Below are 17,964 nucleotides of genomic sequence, written 5' to 3'. Positions count from 1 at the left end.
TTATATAAAAATGAAAAGTGCTATTCACACTTCAATAATAACAGCTCTTAAGTTTACTTGTTGTTCTTCTCTGTCTGTCAGCTATCAACAAAATTGTTTTATACTTCGGGCAGCGCATAACTATTTGTGGACCAGAGCTCCAACGCACCTCTGTAATCGCATATAGCTACTCCTGTCTCTTGTACAAATGTTTCTCCTTTGTAAGACGCACTCTACTCTGTTGTCAATACTGCTTTAAGTTCAGTGGAAACGACTGACTGAGGAATCGAGATGGCGGTGTTGGAACGTGTTGCTGAACGCTTGCTACGGTCAAGCTTTGTAGATTTAGGTACTGGTACACTGGGATCATCTATGTATCTCTTACACTTCCGAATGTGGTATCCTTCTTTTATAAATATGAGGGTAAAAGACGATTTGTAGTCGCATTCAAAACTGTGATTGGCTTGTGTTATTTCTCACCTTTGCCATTAACACAACTCAAGTGAGTTTCGAGTCTTTTTTTCCTCGACAACTTTCGGCCACAAATCGTGCATTTGTAATACGATCGATTCTTGTCGATTATTTCTACATAGAGTGAGCTCACATCTTTATTTATATCACCAAGCTGTCCATCTTCTAGAAGCAGAGAACCGGTCGGAGAAGTCAGAAAAAAGTTGGGCGCTTCTCTTAACACTGCAATCGGCAAGCCAGCGGATTCACTTTGCTAGCCAATGACAAGTCCTAAAAGATCCACGTGATCATGCCCGTGATCAGAAACAAAGAAGACTCCATTTGGCGCTCATCTTTGAATGTACTTTTCATCGGTTGATCGCTTTTCTCAACTGTTTTGCTTAATATAACATTTCTAAAGATAGCTTTTATTGTGGTTCAATGGGAAAACGAGAATAGCGTGAGTGTTGTAAAAGAGAAGAAAGTCGTTGGCGCCGTGGAGCTAAAAGAAGGGACAACAGTTGACATATGGACCGGTACAAACAAGGGTCGAGTGGCCATCTGTAAAGCTACGATTTTGAAAGTTTGTGGTGAGTAAAAATTGCGATATTCGTTGTGATCAAAATCTTATAAAAGAATAGATGTAGCGGGTTGAATTAAGCTTACATAACGCTCGGCGCAACTGAAACTAGGATAATTCTGAGAATCGAATCGGTCACTTGCATGCAGCAGTTTCTTAAGCTTATGCTTTACAATGAAATAAACCTATCAGTAAGGTTTCAAGATTCCTCCAGTCACGTTTGGGAACATTCAAGATTCATAACAAACCTTAGTACATAAAGAAGCCCTCCTTGGTAAAAACAAAATAATGTATTCAGCCCTTTTTTAGTAAAATCCATGAGAGAGATGTACTAACCCCAATATAAAAGTCACTCAATATAACAGAGATTTCTCAATTTGAGAATCCAATGAATGCCCTTTTCCTCATAGCCATCTTAAAAGCCTGGTCTGAGCTTTAAACATACATATTTTAATATATTTTTTTTTTCAAATTCAGATGTCAAGGAATCCAGATACAAAATGGTCAAGGTTCTTGTTGACAACCTCATTCAAGGCCAACTCATCGTGAGTCCAGGAAAAAAATACAAACAGTACAAACAGCAGCTAAGTTTGCAGTTTAGGATAACTTCATTCTAATTTATTGTTACAGTTACAACAAGATTTTAATCAAAAAATCAATTTTATTTGTCTGTAATTAGCCCCTTCACTCCCAAGAATATAACTATATAAATATAACTTAAGATATTGTATTTTATGGAAAAGAATCAACAGATTTTATTCACAATTTGTGTCAAACCAAATTTAATGATTGATTAGAACTATTTTATATGAATAGCTGTAATTGAGGATTAATCCGTATGAAGTTTTCAAGAAAAGAAAAATAAATCAAATTCCATCCTAATATTACCACACATTGATGTTAATAATTAATCAAAAATATTTTACATGTAAGCCTTAATTAAGCTTCTAAATAAATTTCATTGAATACTTGAATTTTAGCTGGGTTTTTTTAGTTTAAAGTATTTATTTTATATCATTAGCCTCAAATTTTTGCTTAAAATTCCCAGTAATTCTTAAACATTCCTAAAAATTCCCAAAAATTCCCAGAAATTCCTAGGAATTTTTTAGATTTACAGCTTTTCAGGGAAAGTCATTGGTTCTCTGAGTTGGAATTCCTAGGAATTCCTAGGAATTCCAAGTCCTGTTGGCTATAAACTTGGAATTTCTGGGAATTTCTGGGAATTTCTGGGAATTTCTGGGAATTTCTGGGAATTTCTGGGAATTTCTAGGAATTTCTAGGTTTTTAGAACCAGAGTTGTTATGGTTGGGAATTCCTAGGAATTCCTAGGAATTCCCAGTCCGAATTTACCGTGAAAATTCACACCTTTATTCCTAGGAATTCCTAGGAATAAATTCCTAGGAATTCCTAGGATTTTCCTAGGAATTCCAAAGGCATTTCGCAAGGGTAGTCACGTTTTGGAACATTCTAGATTTATAATACAAACTGTGATTAACCAAACCTGACTACATAAAGAAGCCCTCCTTAATAAAAAAAAGTAACGTATTTAGCCCTTTTTTTACCAAAATCTATGGAAGAGGTGTACTAACTCCAATATAAAAGTTATTCAACATAACAGAGATTTCCCAATCCCAGTGCACTTTTTCAAATTAGGATTCCAATGAATGCCCTTTTCCTTATAGCTATCTAAGGCCATGTCTGAGCTCATTTATTTATTTTACGCCATGGAATCCAGATACAGATTGGAATGGCTTCTTGTAAACAACCTCATTTAAGGCCAAACAAGGACAAAGAAAGCTGCAAGTCCAGGAAAAAAAGACAAACACCAGCTAAGTCTGCAGTTTAGGATAACTTCATTCTAATTGAATGATACAGTTACAACAAGATTTTAATTGAGGAGAATTCCCATGAAGTTTTCAAGAAAAGAAAAAGAAATCAAATTCCATCCTAATATTACTACTTGTTGATGTGAATATATAATTACAAATATTTTACACGTCATACTTATATACTTGAAGTTTTAGTTAGGACATATAAATTTTTAGTATTTATTTCATGTTAGTTTCCTCAATAATGTTTCTATAAATTCCTGAAAATTCCCAGGAATCTCTGGTAAGTTTTTTAGATTTACAGCCTTCTAGGAATTCAAAGTCCTGTTGGCTATTAACTAGGAATTTCTGGGAATTTCAAGGTTTTTAGAACCAGTGTTATTACAGTTGGGAATTCCTAGGAATTTTTATTTCGAATTTACCATGAAAATTCTCGCCTCTTATTCCTAGGAATTACATTTTTTCCCAGGAATTGCATATACCTGAGACTCTATTTTAAACCTATTTTAAGTGTATTTATATCCTATTTTTTTCAACTTGTTTTCCTATATTATCCCTGTTTTATGTCTATTTTATGTCTCTAAGACCTATTTTAGTGGTATTTGATTCCTATTTTTTCCTCCTTTATTCCTATTTTATGTATGTTTTAAACCTATTTTAAATGTATTCATATTCTATTTTTTCCTATTTTTGTGTAATGTTCTCTATTTTATCCCTGCTTTATGAATATTTTCTTTTATAAGTAATGTTTCATTAATGCTATTTTAATCCTATTTTATCATCAAATCGCATACACATTTTCTCTAATTTAAAGCTATTTTAAAGCTTTATCTACAGTTGTTATGACTTGCCAACCAGACTATTGTTTTACTATTTTTTTTCAAAATAATAGGTTTAGAATAGTTACAAAATTACTTCAAAATAGTCTGGAAAAAAAGGGAAAAATATAAAAAAATAGGGAAAAATAGTTTAAAAAATAGATATAAAATGGGCCCTTTATGTGAGTAACATTTGATGTTTTCACATGCAACAGGATGATCAAGCTGAAGATGGCCTCAAAAAGGAGTGAACTCGACTGTAACAGTTTGGTAACTACTTTTGAAACTTGAGCACTTGGTAAATACACCTTGGCTTGCAATTATGATGATTACAGTTTGCTGAGGTAATTGAAATGTCAGTCCCCAACCAGGAACCATCCACATGACCTGTACAGTCATAAGCTATGAGATAACTTTTGAAAAATGCATTTGTGTCAGTGGAACTATTGTAAGTACAGTACCACCTATTGACAAAAACTAATGATTTCCTTTAAGTATTAATGTTTGGGAGAAGTTATAGTGGTAACTGATCCTTTTTTGCTGACATGCTTAGGATTTAATGATTGTAATGTATATCTCTTAGCTTTTAAACTTTCAACTTTATATTAATTGTAACTGTTTACCATATTTATTTCTTTCTACTTCAAGCCCTCAAAAGTTGAAGCAGGTTAGTCAATTACCTGACTTTCTTTGTTTGGAATTTTGTGATTACATAATTTTTCTGTGTAAGTTGCCAAATTGTAACATGTAATATTATTATTTGAATTGCATTAAATACTCTTGCTCATTCATTAATGCATGGTGTTTCTTACCAGTACTCACACCTAAACTAAACATTGATGTAAGGAATTAGTCACAAGATATGCGAGTTTTAAAGGGTGGGAAACTGGAATAACAAAGATCCCCCTTTAATTAGGACAGAAATTAAAGTGGGCTGTGCTATTTTAATTCATATTTTTACTTTGACCTGCATGAAACTTAAATCAATTGGTATCTGCATAATGCATAAATAAAGAATATAAATGAATTAGCTTAATAGGTTATAAAATTAAAATAAGAGAGTTGTGCAGACCATATCTTAACTTTTATCCTTTTCCGGATATTTACTCAAATACCATAGTCGCTATCAGTCTCTCTCGCTCTCACTTTCCACTGAGCTTGTGGAAAGATGATAACCTCAGTATTTTTTTAAATGAAGAGAGGAAAGCCTGTCCTCTTACCACAGATAGTTCTTTTGTCCATCATCAGTACATGTTTAGTCTTATTTGTACACGAAGTTGATTGTTCTATGTAGGCTAACCTAATAAATTAGTTGTCACATTTCTTTATTTTACTCAATTTTACCTGAAAAACCTAAACTGAATAAATAGAAACTTGAAATTTATTTCTTCTCCTTTTGAGGTGTGCATCAAAATTTTTAAGTCATGACAGGCTTGAACTACAGGTTTATAAGAAATCTGCTTGTGTGTGTGTGTGTGTGTTTTAAACATATAAAACCGGTCAAAAAGGTTGCTGAGCTTTTTTCATTAGTACACATCTCTTTTTATAAGAATCATGTTTATTTGGCCTATGCTGAATTCTAATTTTTAAACAAATTTTTCATTCTTATGAATATTCTTAGATTTCTTTAAGAATATTCTTACATTTTCCACTGATCCTTCTGACATCTCATCATGCCTAGGGATTGGTATTGGCTAGAAAAGTATAGTTAATTTAAATATTTGTGCATAGCCTATGCTTTAACTATTTGTAATAAAATATCGTATCCTTCTTAAAACTAGTTTATCAGAATAAGAATGAGTTACCAGACACAAGTATGGCTTTCACGATGATAGTTTCCCGGTTTGAAGAAAGTCACTGCCTACTAAAATCCTCAGTTCCTTTACCTTAACATCAAAACATTGGCAACAGGAGCGATTAGCAAATTAACAATACAGACAAGATAGCCAATTCCCACATACACCCTCCTCAATCCTGTCCACTAACTATGGACATGACATTTAAAACATGGTGTGTTTTTCCTGACTAAATATTTTGTAATGGTGTTTACAAATTGTGGAAAATGGCTGAGTTGAAATATAATACAGCGACTTGCCAGTGAATAGTCAAATGAAAACTTTTTACATACCAATAAAATTTATTGTTGTGCTTCATGTTCACATGTTGCAATAACTCTACCTTTCAGTTCATTCAACGCTTTGCAGACATGAGAAAATACTATCAAAAACTTTTCAACCCATCTAATATAGCCAGTAACAACATTAACTCAACTTTAAAACTGAAGAGAAAATTTGATTGATGTGATGTAAAAATGAAATCCAGATATTATCTCAAGTTTTCCACAAATGTCTTCATGGTCGAATCCTAAGTCTCTCTTCGTCATCAAGTTTTAATCATGAAATTTTAGCTTTAGCTTGTCTTCTTTTAAAGCAAACTTTTGCTGCGCAAGATGCATGTTGGACAAATTTCGTACTTCATTAGCTAGAGTTGCTAAGATCATTGGAAGTTGGCTTAAAGAAACCTACACTATAAGTGGTTAAAGCAGAGGTTACCGAGTCAAATAACAGAAAGAATCTCAAAAAGACGCCGTGTATTTCCAGCCGGAGGACAATCATGAAAGAATAATAGCCAAAAGAGGAAAAGTTTTAAGAAATTACAGGTTTAAACACGAGTTGAAAATGAGTTTTCTTTTTGATTTTTACGCGAAACAGAGGAGGCTAAAACGCTAGGGGAAAAATGGTGGGGCAAACAGTCATACCTGGCAACATCAAGAGAAGATATGAGAGAAGCCCATACGATTTTGGCGTCTTGATTTACTAATTCACTGTTATCACGTGTATACTCTTCAATCGACTGCTGATCTCTAAACTCAGAGTAGTTTACCGTCGTTTGTTTAAATTTTGGCTCATTTTCCCAAACCAAAATTATCTGTCACGGTCAAAGAATATATTTTCAACTGATGCTGACATCGCACACTTCCTCCGAGGAGGAAAAGATTCTCTATCTTCGAAAATTTGCTCAAAATATCAGGAACAACAACGAAGGTCCTCAGCTGTTTGAAGATACCGCTGACTACCACGCGTTTTATCGAAAATTGTGAGAACGTCGTCCCCAGGTTCTAGACCTCGCCAAGTCTTCCCTCCCTCACACCTCCCGGACTGGTCTCTTAATCCCCTTGAAGAAACTCTTCCACAGCCAGTGCTGAAGAGTTTTATTACAGTTTTTATTATAATGAGGAGCTAGAAAATAAACTTGGAAGAGCTCAGCTTAAAGGCTTGGATAAATCTATATATTATATGAATTTATTATAATTAATCTACTGATTCAAAGACTACTTACGTTCAAGGAATTGCATGAATGAGCTCAAAATGAGAGTTATGTGCAAACACGCTTAGAATATATTACCAAATTCTATTGTGTTATCTTGTTGATAGATGGGTTGCGTTGTTATCAGTAAGCTTAAATCCTGAATAATTTCATTAAGAAGTTGAAAAGATTCTTTTACGTTTGCCTTGTGTTTATGATTACCTGATATGAGATGTGAAAAAGCTATTTGAACAACTTTACCTTGCCGTGACGCGTCGATGAAATTGAAACACCTGGCTGCGTAACCTGCGAAGAAGAGGGCGAGGAGAAAACTTGTACTCATCTGGACGTTCAAAGAAGCCAACTTGTTTCAAAATAGTCCAGAAAAACTCTGAGGAATAATTAAATAAAAAAAGAAAGGTACTCGAGCTCTTACAATAAGCACGTAATCTACATGTAATCTACATAAGAGAGATTACGTTACATGTCACGGGGAAGAGTCTTTTTTGCCAGGAGTGAGGAGGGCATGGGGAGGGTAAGTCCACGGTTGCGTGAAACAATGTCATATATTAAAAATGTTGGTCCAAAGAATAGCCAAAGCATAATAAATCCTGATAATAATAGTTTGCTATCATTATCTTAATTTTTCGAGGGACAAAAAAACTTTATAATTATCAGAGGAAGTTTAGGATAACCTCGTGTCCAGGCTCCCAAAGCCTGTCGGGAAGTGGGAACGAATATGGTTGTTTTGGTTGCAGAATTTGCTTGCGTCAATTAACCCTAAAAGCATAATCTTGCAGCTTGTGGCAATTCATGAAGAAAATAGTCTTCGAGCCAAATCAATTTGATTCAGTCCAGCGCTTATCTCGCAGCAATTCAAAGCGGGAAAAAAATATCACTTGTAGGAATACTTACGACCAATCAAGAGTTATAATCCCTTAGAGCTTTTTTGGAGATTGCTTTAACTGTCTTATGCTTCGTTTTTGAATTGTTTGATATGAAGAACAAGTAATCCACGTCGCTTTCTGGTCGCATTAAAAGGACAGAAAACATTTTTTTTTTCAAACTATTAAGACAACATTCGAGTTTATTATCTGCGTTAAGTTATGCAATTCAGATATGCTCGTTTCAATGAATTAATTCAGATAATTCGGATAAGAGGCGTGGAATAGAAGTCTTTGAATAGTTTTGGTGGTTTATAACATAAACCGCCTACACGAACGTTTTCTACGGTCAATACTTGCAATGACCCCAAAACTGAAAGTAACATCTTGCTACCATCTTATTTCCTACGCTTGCGATTTTTCATCAATGAAAGGAAGTTTGTGGACTCGTAAAGCTCCTTTAGTTACATTTTCGCTTGTTCTCCAAAGTAAAACTTCAACATTTTAACACTGGCCTCGATATCTCGAAACGCGTAAGTTATAACTTTTGTCCAGCTATGAATTCTCCTCTTTTCTTCGAAAAAACGAATCATCGAGTTTCGGACACCACCTCTTTCCTTAAGATTTCTCGTATACAGGCATCAATTTACAGCAAGTTTCTGTTGGTCCTCAGTGACCCATTAGAAAAGTGCATGTAAGGCATTTGTTTCGCTTGCGGCCGTAGGAGTGCTCTATGAAAATAACATCCAGTCATTACTAATGTATTGCTGCTTACCTGAGCTGAACGCCACTAGAGTAATAAAAATCACAGAGAGAAATAAATTGGAGTGACCCATAGCTGTGCGGTTGAGAGTTGAAACCAAATTTCGCTTTTAGAGAGCGCTTATTTGTATCTTGTCTGTCATAAGAGAACTAGAGAAACAGGCTTGTGGCGTTGACCCCCAACTGATCTTGCGGTTTTAAGAGCAGACTAAAAAGGCAGACTATTAATACTTAGGGAGGGATGGGATGGAGTCTATCAGTACTCAGTACTCAGGAAGGAGTGGGAGGCAGATTGTTGTTACTGAGGAAGGGGTCGAGGACGAACTACAAGTACGCAGGGAGGGGTGGGAGTTTGTTGTGTCAGAAAATGCTGCTGATTATAGGAATTTTCACTGGATCATAACATTATTATTAGCCGTTTTTTTCGAATGACTATTTTCATGTCATTTTTTTGCGCCGGGCCTAAGCGTTTCTTTATATTTTTGTCATGCGAATGCGAAACTGTAACAACAGTCTGCCTCCCACCCCTTCCTGAGCACTGAGAAATGAGAGCGCAGAAATATGCGGATTTGGATTCCTTTTTCCAGTTTCTTTGTCTGTTTACAATGAGAGTGTAAATTCCTGATTTTAATTTATCAACCCTTTCCTTCTATACTCCAAAGTGAATTTTTACAAACGTTAAAATTGGTTCTAATTTTTGCGATATTTACAGGCATTTAATTAATATTATTGGCTTTGTCTATTGTTAATCACGAATGAAAAAGTTCTGCCATCACAATAGACAAAACTTGCAAAACATTTCACATTTTCTATGCGTTCTTCTTTAACTTTTCATTTTTTTTGACACCCCTGGTTTTGTTTTGGTTCTTTAAACTTTTTTTTTACAAAAATTACATTATCGCTTGGCTCGTGAAATTTATACTTCAAGCGTAGCACTTCCTTGGTTCCGGCGTCTGTCACGCCTCCTTAAATGAAATATATACCCCCCTGCAAGGATCAGGAGTGATAAAAACACGTAAGTTATCACTTCGTAGGGATCACTTCCTCGACCTCCCTGTTTATCTGCAAAACACAAAATTGATTAAGTATTATAATTAAGTATGAAAATTAATTATTAATCAAAAATTGAATATATCAAGTGTAATAATGAGTCATCCCCATGGTAACGAAAAAATGACGATGCAGGGACTAGAATTGGTCCAAAACTAAACAAGACAAAAAAAGCAAAAAAAACAAAACAAAAACGCAAAAAAACAAAAAACTTAAAGTTAGAAGAAACAAAACAAAGTGAATAAATACAGAAAAAGGAAAAACAAAACACAATAAAAAACAAAACAAAAAAAATATAGAAAAGCAGAAACGCTCACAATGAAGACAAACGCAGGACCAAAAAAATGTCAAACAAATGAAAAAAAAAATCGAAAATTAAATTTAGTAAATACCTATTGGTGTCGGCAACGTTGAATTTTGAAATTCTGCAAAATAAATGCACACAAAACAAGAAGATCAAATTAAAATGACCATAGGACCGAGTGGCGGCGATTTGATCTGTAATCCTAGATTTGTTTCAAAATCGGACGACGGTGAAGCGGACTCATTAAGGCTGACTACATAAGATGAATAGTACGGTTCTACCATGAGTACAGATGATAAAAACTCATCATGTTTTCAACAATGGAAACAAATTTTTCGTGATATACGTTTACGTTTTGAGTTTATGTTATTTGTTATATATATATATATATATATATATAACGTTATTATTTGTTATATATTAATCGAGAGAGTGAAGCGATTCACGAAACAGGCTTGTCGGGAAATGTAGTTGCGTCCTTTTTTCCTCTCATAATATTTATTCTGCTCTGCTTCAACGTATTGAGCACTGCTCCACGCGAAAATCGACTTGCAGACTTCCTATATATATATATATATATATATATATATATATATATATAAATATTATGAGAAGAAAAAAGGACGCGACTACATTTCAGGGAAATGTAGTCGCGTCCTTTTTTCCTCTCATAATATTTATTCTGCTCTGCTTCAACGTATTGAGCACTGTTCCACGCGAAAATCGACTTGCAGACTTCCTATATATATATATATATATATATATATATATATATAATACAGTAATACTGCAGTTATATATATATATATATATATATATATATTTATTTATTTATTTTTTGTTGTTGGTTTTTTTGGTCAATTCTTGAGGAAGTTTGTTTGGTTTTCGATTACCGTTAATTTAATTGAAGTAAGTTCAAGAAGCAAAGAGTTGGAAACTCGCTTGCTTGTATTAAAAATTAGTTTTGTGCCATTTCAAGGTCAAAGAATTAAAACTCACCGATGACATTTACTTGCACCTCATAACTATCACTTCCTAGAAGATTTGTAGCCGTGCAATTGTATTTTCCTTCATCGTTTTTAGTGACGTTTCTTAGCACCAAACTTGTGCTTTCTTCAATTGATCTGTTTTGAAGAACTTGCTCGTCACGAAACCAGATTACCCGGGGAGAAGGATAACCAGTTGCATCGAAGTCTAAATGTAGAGTCATTCCTTGGACCACCGCGAACAGTTGTGGGCTATTTATATTCAATTTGGGCCTCTCTGAAAAAGAGGAGAACAAAGTTTTGTAAGCCTAATTATATATTGATTAAAAACGGTGATGTTTTTTTTTCCTTTCCTGCGTTCTATTTATCTGTCTCCTACGTGCATAAGCGAATGAAGGGGAAGAAAGGGAGGTAGTAGTCGAAAAGTAATTTCCACGATAAATGCTTTGTTTTTCGACAGACAAAGTCGTACCTTTAGCTATTTGAATGACAGTTGTGTTTTCTCCCGCTCCAATTAACGGAACCATTAATATGCACCAGACCACCATTCCGTCATACTTTGATGACATCTTTCGTACAGTCAATGTTCCATTCATGCTAACTTTATATTCCTTCGGGTAGTAATTCAATATCGTGTTGTTTTCAATCCGTGCAATTATGAATCTGTCCCGGCTTTCATTCCTGCATTGCCTCATTGTGGGACACATATATAAACCCTTTGACTCGCTGTCCGACTGGGGAAGATCATCTCTGTTTATCACGCAATGTATCCCTACGTCCTTTGCATTATTTTCAACAACGATCTTGTTCTCTGCATTATTGATATCTGATCCTGTCGAGGGAGTGTAGAGATAAAAAAGGAAGTTAGCAATTTTACCGGGCACTCATGTGATTCCTATGGGAGTGGTCATTTATAACGCAGGAGACGGGGTTGGGGGTTGGATGGGGGGGGGGAGAAATTTGGTTATGTCACAACACCCCTGAAAGCCATGTTATTACCCCCAAAACATCCTCTGATCCTCCCCCCCCCTCCCCATCCCATCGCGAATCGCTTGTGGAATTTGTGTTATTTGATTAGCCAGCAAATGTTGCTTTAAATGGTAATGACGGAGACTCCTTTTATGAAATCAGTTCGTCGCAATCGTATTTATCTTCTACAAATAGTTTTACTCTTGAATTGCTCTCAGTAGGTTTTGCAGACAATAGTTATACACTCTTTGGCTTTGTTCGAGTATAATTTGAGAGTACTAGGAGTCTTTTATTTTGAGTCTTTGCATTCTGATTGCATAAAACCGCAGTTTGGGTTAGACCTCGCGTAAATAACCGGCCGTGTATACATCGCTGAATTCATGATAGTCTCACGTCAAGTCTAAATTTATCACGCCATCCGCAGTCAGAATTGTTCAATTGAAATGTCTTTGTTGGTAAATATTTGTTGGGAAACGCATTTGTAATACGGAAGAATACAAGCTCAACTGAACTAAAAGTGGTCCCTCTAAAAAATTAACTAAGCGACGGAAGATAATTGTAGCCTCAAATCATCGTGCGTAGTCAACAAGTTTAAGCACATTGTTTTCGAAGTCGCGACAAATTTCAATTAAAAGCGTCTGTTGAGAACCGGCCATCTGGAAACGCGTGCTTAATGTCTCAATTCTCCTTAAGATTACATTACCTGCCCAATATCGGTAAAAATGAGTCAGGGTTAACTACATTTTTGTCCAACTTTTGTCTCGAAGAGGCAACCCGGTCTTTCTATCTCAATAAGAAGACGTCGTATGTTTAAACCTAACGGTACAGCGGAGAAGTAAAAGGAAACTTCATTGTAGCCAAAACTTTCTTGTCAACGTCAGGAAACAATAGAGTCTTAGAAATTTGTGGTTTTCTGCTATTGTTAGAACATCAAAACGTGTTCGATAACCTGTCGTGAAATTTCGCTCAGCTAGAGTCTACTACGTCATCACATGGCTGTCAGAATGCAAATACAACTCATCGCCCTCTACAGTGAGCAAGACCAGTACTAGGTTATAAATTTGGAGATTTCGAGACGATTTTGTTATTTTATGTGTACGTACCAAAACTTCATTCGACCCGCGGGTGATGTTAATTCTTACACCGCCGCTATATTCGCCAAACGTCTCCAATATGGATTGCTCTCATGTGGACCAGGCATGTGAACAATGTCAAAACACAGAGCCATTAATTCGAGCCCCCTACAATTGTTCACCAATAAAGTGCTGAAGATGACAGCCGTAAATACATTTTCAAGGTACGAAAATATGACTTTAAAGATCGAGAGAAAATCTTATATCGATTTACTACAAGTTTTTGTTAATCCTCAGCGACCTATTCAAAATGTAAGCGCGCGGTATCTGTTTCGCCAGCGACCGTACCAGTGTACATATTCAATGCAATGAAATCATTACTAATGTATTACGACTTACTGACCTGAGCTGAAAACTACCAAAGTGATGAAAATCCCGGATAGATATAAAACATTATGTCCCATTCCCATACTGCACTGTTGATATTTCAAATTTCCCTTGTAAAGAGCTCTATGCGTGTTTGTCGTAAATGAACGAATGCAACAGACTCGAGTGTTCACAGTCATGTGATAATATGACAGCTCAGCATGAGTCTACTACGTTATCACATGATTGTCAAAATGCAAATACAAGTCATCACCCTGCTCGAGGCTTAATGGCAATCGATGGCAATGAAAAACAAAGAAAATTATCGAAATGAGTCGAAACTTAGTATACGAATAACAAAGATTTAGAATAAATATGTTTTCTTTTATTTCTTTTGACGAGCGTAAGGAAAATGAAACAAAAATGTATATGAGTGCCCTTAATAGATCGAATAAATATATGAGGGCTCAAATTGGGCCCAGATTCTTTGTATGAAAATTACTTCGCCACTAAAACCAACTTATTTAGGAAAACAAAAAATGCCTTTTCACTTTTGATTCTTCCTTATGTCACAGGTAGGTAAAATTGTAGATTAAACTGGGCTCTGTACCATCTCTAATTAGCCAAACGTGTTATCTGAAGGTTGAATTTTGTAAACATAGTCATGCAAGCTTTTCTTTGAAATTTTAGAGTTGTGGGAAATTTGAAAGAATAGATTTAAGCGGTTGCAACATAACATGTGATTAGTGTCGAATTCATAATAAATATTTAAGCGAATTGACAGTAAGATCATTTGCACGACCACAGTGTCTAATGTGATGAATTGGATATTTGTCGCTTGCTTTGCAAGTGTGCCTTTTGTCAAAACATTAATTATTTTTTAAAAGCCGGCCACATGGAAACAGGTGAAATGACATGATTTGTTGATATTTTGATTTGATCGCCAAATTCTGCTATTTTCGTCAGAGCACGTGTGTGGAAAGGAAAGGAAAGAAAATCTTGTCCGTCCTTCACAATTGCATTTTAGTATTTTTCTTTCTGGCTATTTGCCTTCTTTCTTTCTTGCCGTTATTCGGTGGAGTCAGCCAAGCGGGTAATTGCCTAAGATAAAAGTATAGGAGCGTTGCGTCGCTCACTCAAGACACTTTTATTTAATGGTATCTGTTTGGGTGGGTTCATTTAACTACGAAAACAAGTTATGTGTGACTCACAACATGACCCCATAAACAAAGGCTTTTACTGAAGAGTTTATTTTTGCCAAGCGGAATACTTTGATCTGATGATATGCATAAAAAACGGGTGATTTAAACAGCACAACACAAGTTTTATCTTTTCTCATTAATCTTTCATGACACATCCGTTCTTTTTAGTGGTTTCATTTCCCACTGAGGGTACGTCAGCCAAAATTTACAGTTTTTTTCTTTTCTCGTAAAAGGAAGAAGCCCAAGAACAGACAAGGCGGCATTTATTTTCATAACTGCGAATGTTTTTGTTTTTTAAATATTCCTTTCAAAGCAGAGGATAGCGTTGTATTTTTGGCAGCTATTGACATAAATGTGCTTTCTTCATTCCGGCGCTTATTTCATAGTCAGTTTGGCGGAAATACGCCATTATGAAGTGGGATAATAAAAAGAGTTGACTTCCTAAAACTCGTAAGGAATATTAATTTTGTTTGATTCCTAAAGCTTAGATATTCAAATGTTTAATAGCGATCAAACAAATCCTTACGGTTTTGTTTTGTTCACGTTAATCCGCTTACTCAAGCTGAAAATAAAACTGCTTTGTTGAAGTGCTTTCTTCTTTCTTCCTTTGAAAGTGAATCTCTATTTTCACTAAAACAATCAAACACGAAACAGAGATTAATATACAGACCTGTCCATGTGGGATTTCTTGTTTCAGGTCTTTGAGCAATTGCAAGTCGCAACAGCGAGAGGCAAAACAAGGTCAATCGCAGACTCATATCTTCAATTATTATTATGACCTACTGTCGCAAGCTGAGGTTTACTTTAACGTTTTCTCCAGCCGACCCGCTTTCATACTTTGACAGCATTTTGATATGTCAGCTGACGAACTCGATATCATTTCTAAATTTATCGCGCTATTTATGAGCAGTCAAACAGCCACGTGTCACTTATTAGACCTTAAACCTCGCACATCTTTGTAGGCGAACTTTAGTTGTGAAAGTCATTTGTAATACAAAAGAAACACTCAAACAAATCGAAATAATCCGGTTCTCTAAAAATTACTTAGCTTCCTTAACTAGTTTCATTGTAACTTCGCCACCAAAGCTAACAGATTGTCGAAAACAAAGTTTATTTTATGCCTTGTATTCTATCTTTTGTCATAGGTCAAGCACCTTTACGATTACCAACCAAATTTCCTATCAGGCTGAAATGATATCAGAAGGCCATTTATTTTCACATCTGTTAAGGTTTGTGAGATTCCTCATCAAAGAGGTTAAGGTTTTAAAGTTGACCCTTCCAAGTGTCTTCTTGATACAGAAAAAATTAAATTAGCTGCTGGCTGGAACAAAATTAATGGCGAAGTCGAGGGGAAAGATATTTTTAGAAAACACAAAAGAATGCCAATATTCTAGAAATGCTCGTAATAAATGATCGCTTAGACAAAGGAAATTACATCATTGAATTAATTGATATGAAGAACAGGTACACGTCGTTAAATGAAATCTGCTTTGTCGCATCGAAAGGATAGATAAAAAGAAATCTTTTCTCGTTTTGAAGATGACATTCAAGTTTATTAATTTGCGTTTAGTTTAACCATTCAGATATGCTCGTTTCGATAAATGAATTCAGACATTTCGGATAAGAGGCGTGAAATTCAAATCTCTGTATTGCTTTTGTGGTTTATAACATAAACCGCCCATCCAAAGGAAACAAATAGAGTCTTAGTGGTGTTGAAGTGTTAAGTACTGTCAATGTTATCAAAATAAACATCGTAATTTACAAACCATTTATAAAATGGAAAATTTACAGACTCGTAAAGCGCCTTCAATATTTCATCGCTATATCACTGGATGTTTTCATAGATGGTTATTGACAATGAAAAACATAAGATTGTTCGAACTGAATAGGCAAGCGAATTATCTACGAATAAGATCTCAGACCTCATCGAATCTCAGACCTTCGGATTACGCATTGCAAAGCTCAATCACAGAGACTCTAAAGTGAGCTCGGCCAGTATTAGGTTGTAAAGTTTGATATTTCGAAACGAGTAGGTTATATTACGCCAACATTAGTTGTAAATTACATTTTCGCTTTTTCTCAGTTGAGATCAAGATACAGACTTGTCGAGCTGAGAGTTCATGTTTCAAGAATTGCCGGTCTCAACGGCAAGTTCCAAAGCAGAATTATAACTCGCACCCTTTTGTAAACGAACGTTCGTTGTGAATTCATTTGTAATACGAAAGAAACACTCAAACAAATCGAGGTAATCTGGTTCTTTAAAAATTATCAGTTAACCATTTAACTCCATGAATTACCAAGAGAGAATTGTGCTAATGTACTATCGCTTACCTGAGGTTAAAACCACCAGCTTACAGAAAATCACTAGGAGAAACAACATAGTCGTGCAGTCGAGAGTTAAACCAATTTTCTTTAACTGTAGAACTAAAGCGCTACTGGTGTGAGACCGATTGCACAGGCTCATGAAAGTGCGGCTTTTATAGCCATGTGATGATATAATTACATGCTTGCTCTCTTGACCAATAGTCACAAAAAGATCATTTGTACGCCCACACGGTGGCAAATGGGAAATTAACTGGTCGCTCGACGTGTGAGCACGGCGTGTGTTAAAAAAAAAAGAAAAAATTACTTTTTTAAAACCCAGCCACCTGTAGACAATTGGATGATTTTTGGACGAAATACTGCTTTTCTTTCGTCACAGCACAAGCGTGGAAAGTAAAAGAAAAGAAAATCTTGTCCTCAATTTTATCTTTTTACTTTCTGTCTATTTAGGAATTTTTTTTCTTGCTGTTATTCGGTGGAATCAGCCGAGGGGGTAATTACTTCAAAAGACAAAGTAGTTTAATAATCTATAATGCTTACGAAATCGATTTAAAGAATTACAAAATTTGTTCTTGTCGTGTACATAATTGATAGCATGCGAGGAAGAATTTTGTGACAGACTTTGATCAAAGTAGTGAAAAAAAAAAAAAAAAAAAGAGGCGTGAAATTAGCCGTTTTCAAATAAAAATTGCGCTTAATCGAGCGCTGATTTGAAAGATTTTAACCGTCAAATGAAATTACTATACTTTTAGAAATCTCTGAATTAAAACAGATTAAAGTCCGCCTTTTATTAGCCTCAAAATTGTTGTTTTTGAAAGCAAACATCTGTTGGAAAATCATACTCGCGCGGAATGTGCACAGTAAGCTAAGTTGTAACTGCTTCGCAAAGTAGGGAAGGTCCCCATCGTTTCGTCCTGACATTTTGTAAAAATGAAAAAAAAAAAAAAAAAAAGGAAAGAAACGAGAAAAATTATTCTCATCGGGTCCTTTAACGATCTGCAAAAATTTTTTTTGTTTCATTTATTGAGGGTCGCTCTTATTTTACGCTACTTGTTGATCGACATTATTAGTTTTTTCTTAAACA

At 35.2% G+C, this 17,964-nt stretch overlaps 1 protein-coding gene across 2 annotated transcripts; it reads right to left on the bottom strand.

Annotated features, from left to right (window-relative positions):
* Positions 1-9,346: 9,346 nt before the first annotated feature.
* LOC131780405 (muscle, skeletal receptor tyrosine-protein kinase) lies at positions 9,347-17,008 on the bottom strand. 2 transcript variants are annotated; one of them, XM_066168171.1, is made up of 5 exons: positions 16,890-17,008; positions 11,421-11,780; positions 10,962-11,225; positions 10,051-10,083; positions 9,347-9,670 (listed from the first exon to the last, which is right to left on the bottom strand). In XM_066168171.1, exons 1-5 carry the CDS (start codon positions 16,936-16,938, stop codon positions 9,525-9,527), a joined length of 852 nt encoding a protein of 283 aa, XP_066024268.1. In that variant the 5' UTR covers positions 16,939-17,008; the 3' UTR covers positions 9,347-9,524. The 2 variants fall into 2 exon arrangements, with proteins under 2 accessions (XP_066024268.1, XP_058952998.2); XM_059097015.2 differs by lacking the exon at positions 16,890-17,008 and adding an exon at positions 13,394-13,510.
* Between the last annotated feature and the right edge of the window lie 956 nt (positions 17,009-17,964).

This window comes from Pocillopora verrucosa, chromosome 6 (assembly GCF_036669915.1).
Source record: "Pocillopora verrucosa isolate sample1 chromosome 6, ASM3666991v2, whole genome shotgun sequence".
NCBI classification, from domain to species: domain Eukaryota; kingdom Metazoa; phylum Cnidaria; class Anthozoa; order Scleractinia; family Pocilloporidae; genus Pocillopora; species Pocillopora verrucosa.
The sequence above is the reverse complement of the archived record's forward strand: the minus strand, read 5'-3'. Positions and strand labels throughout refer to the sequence as shown.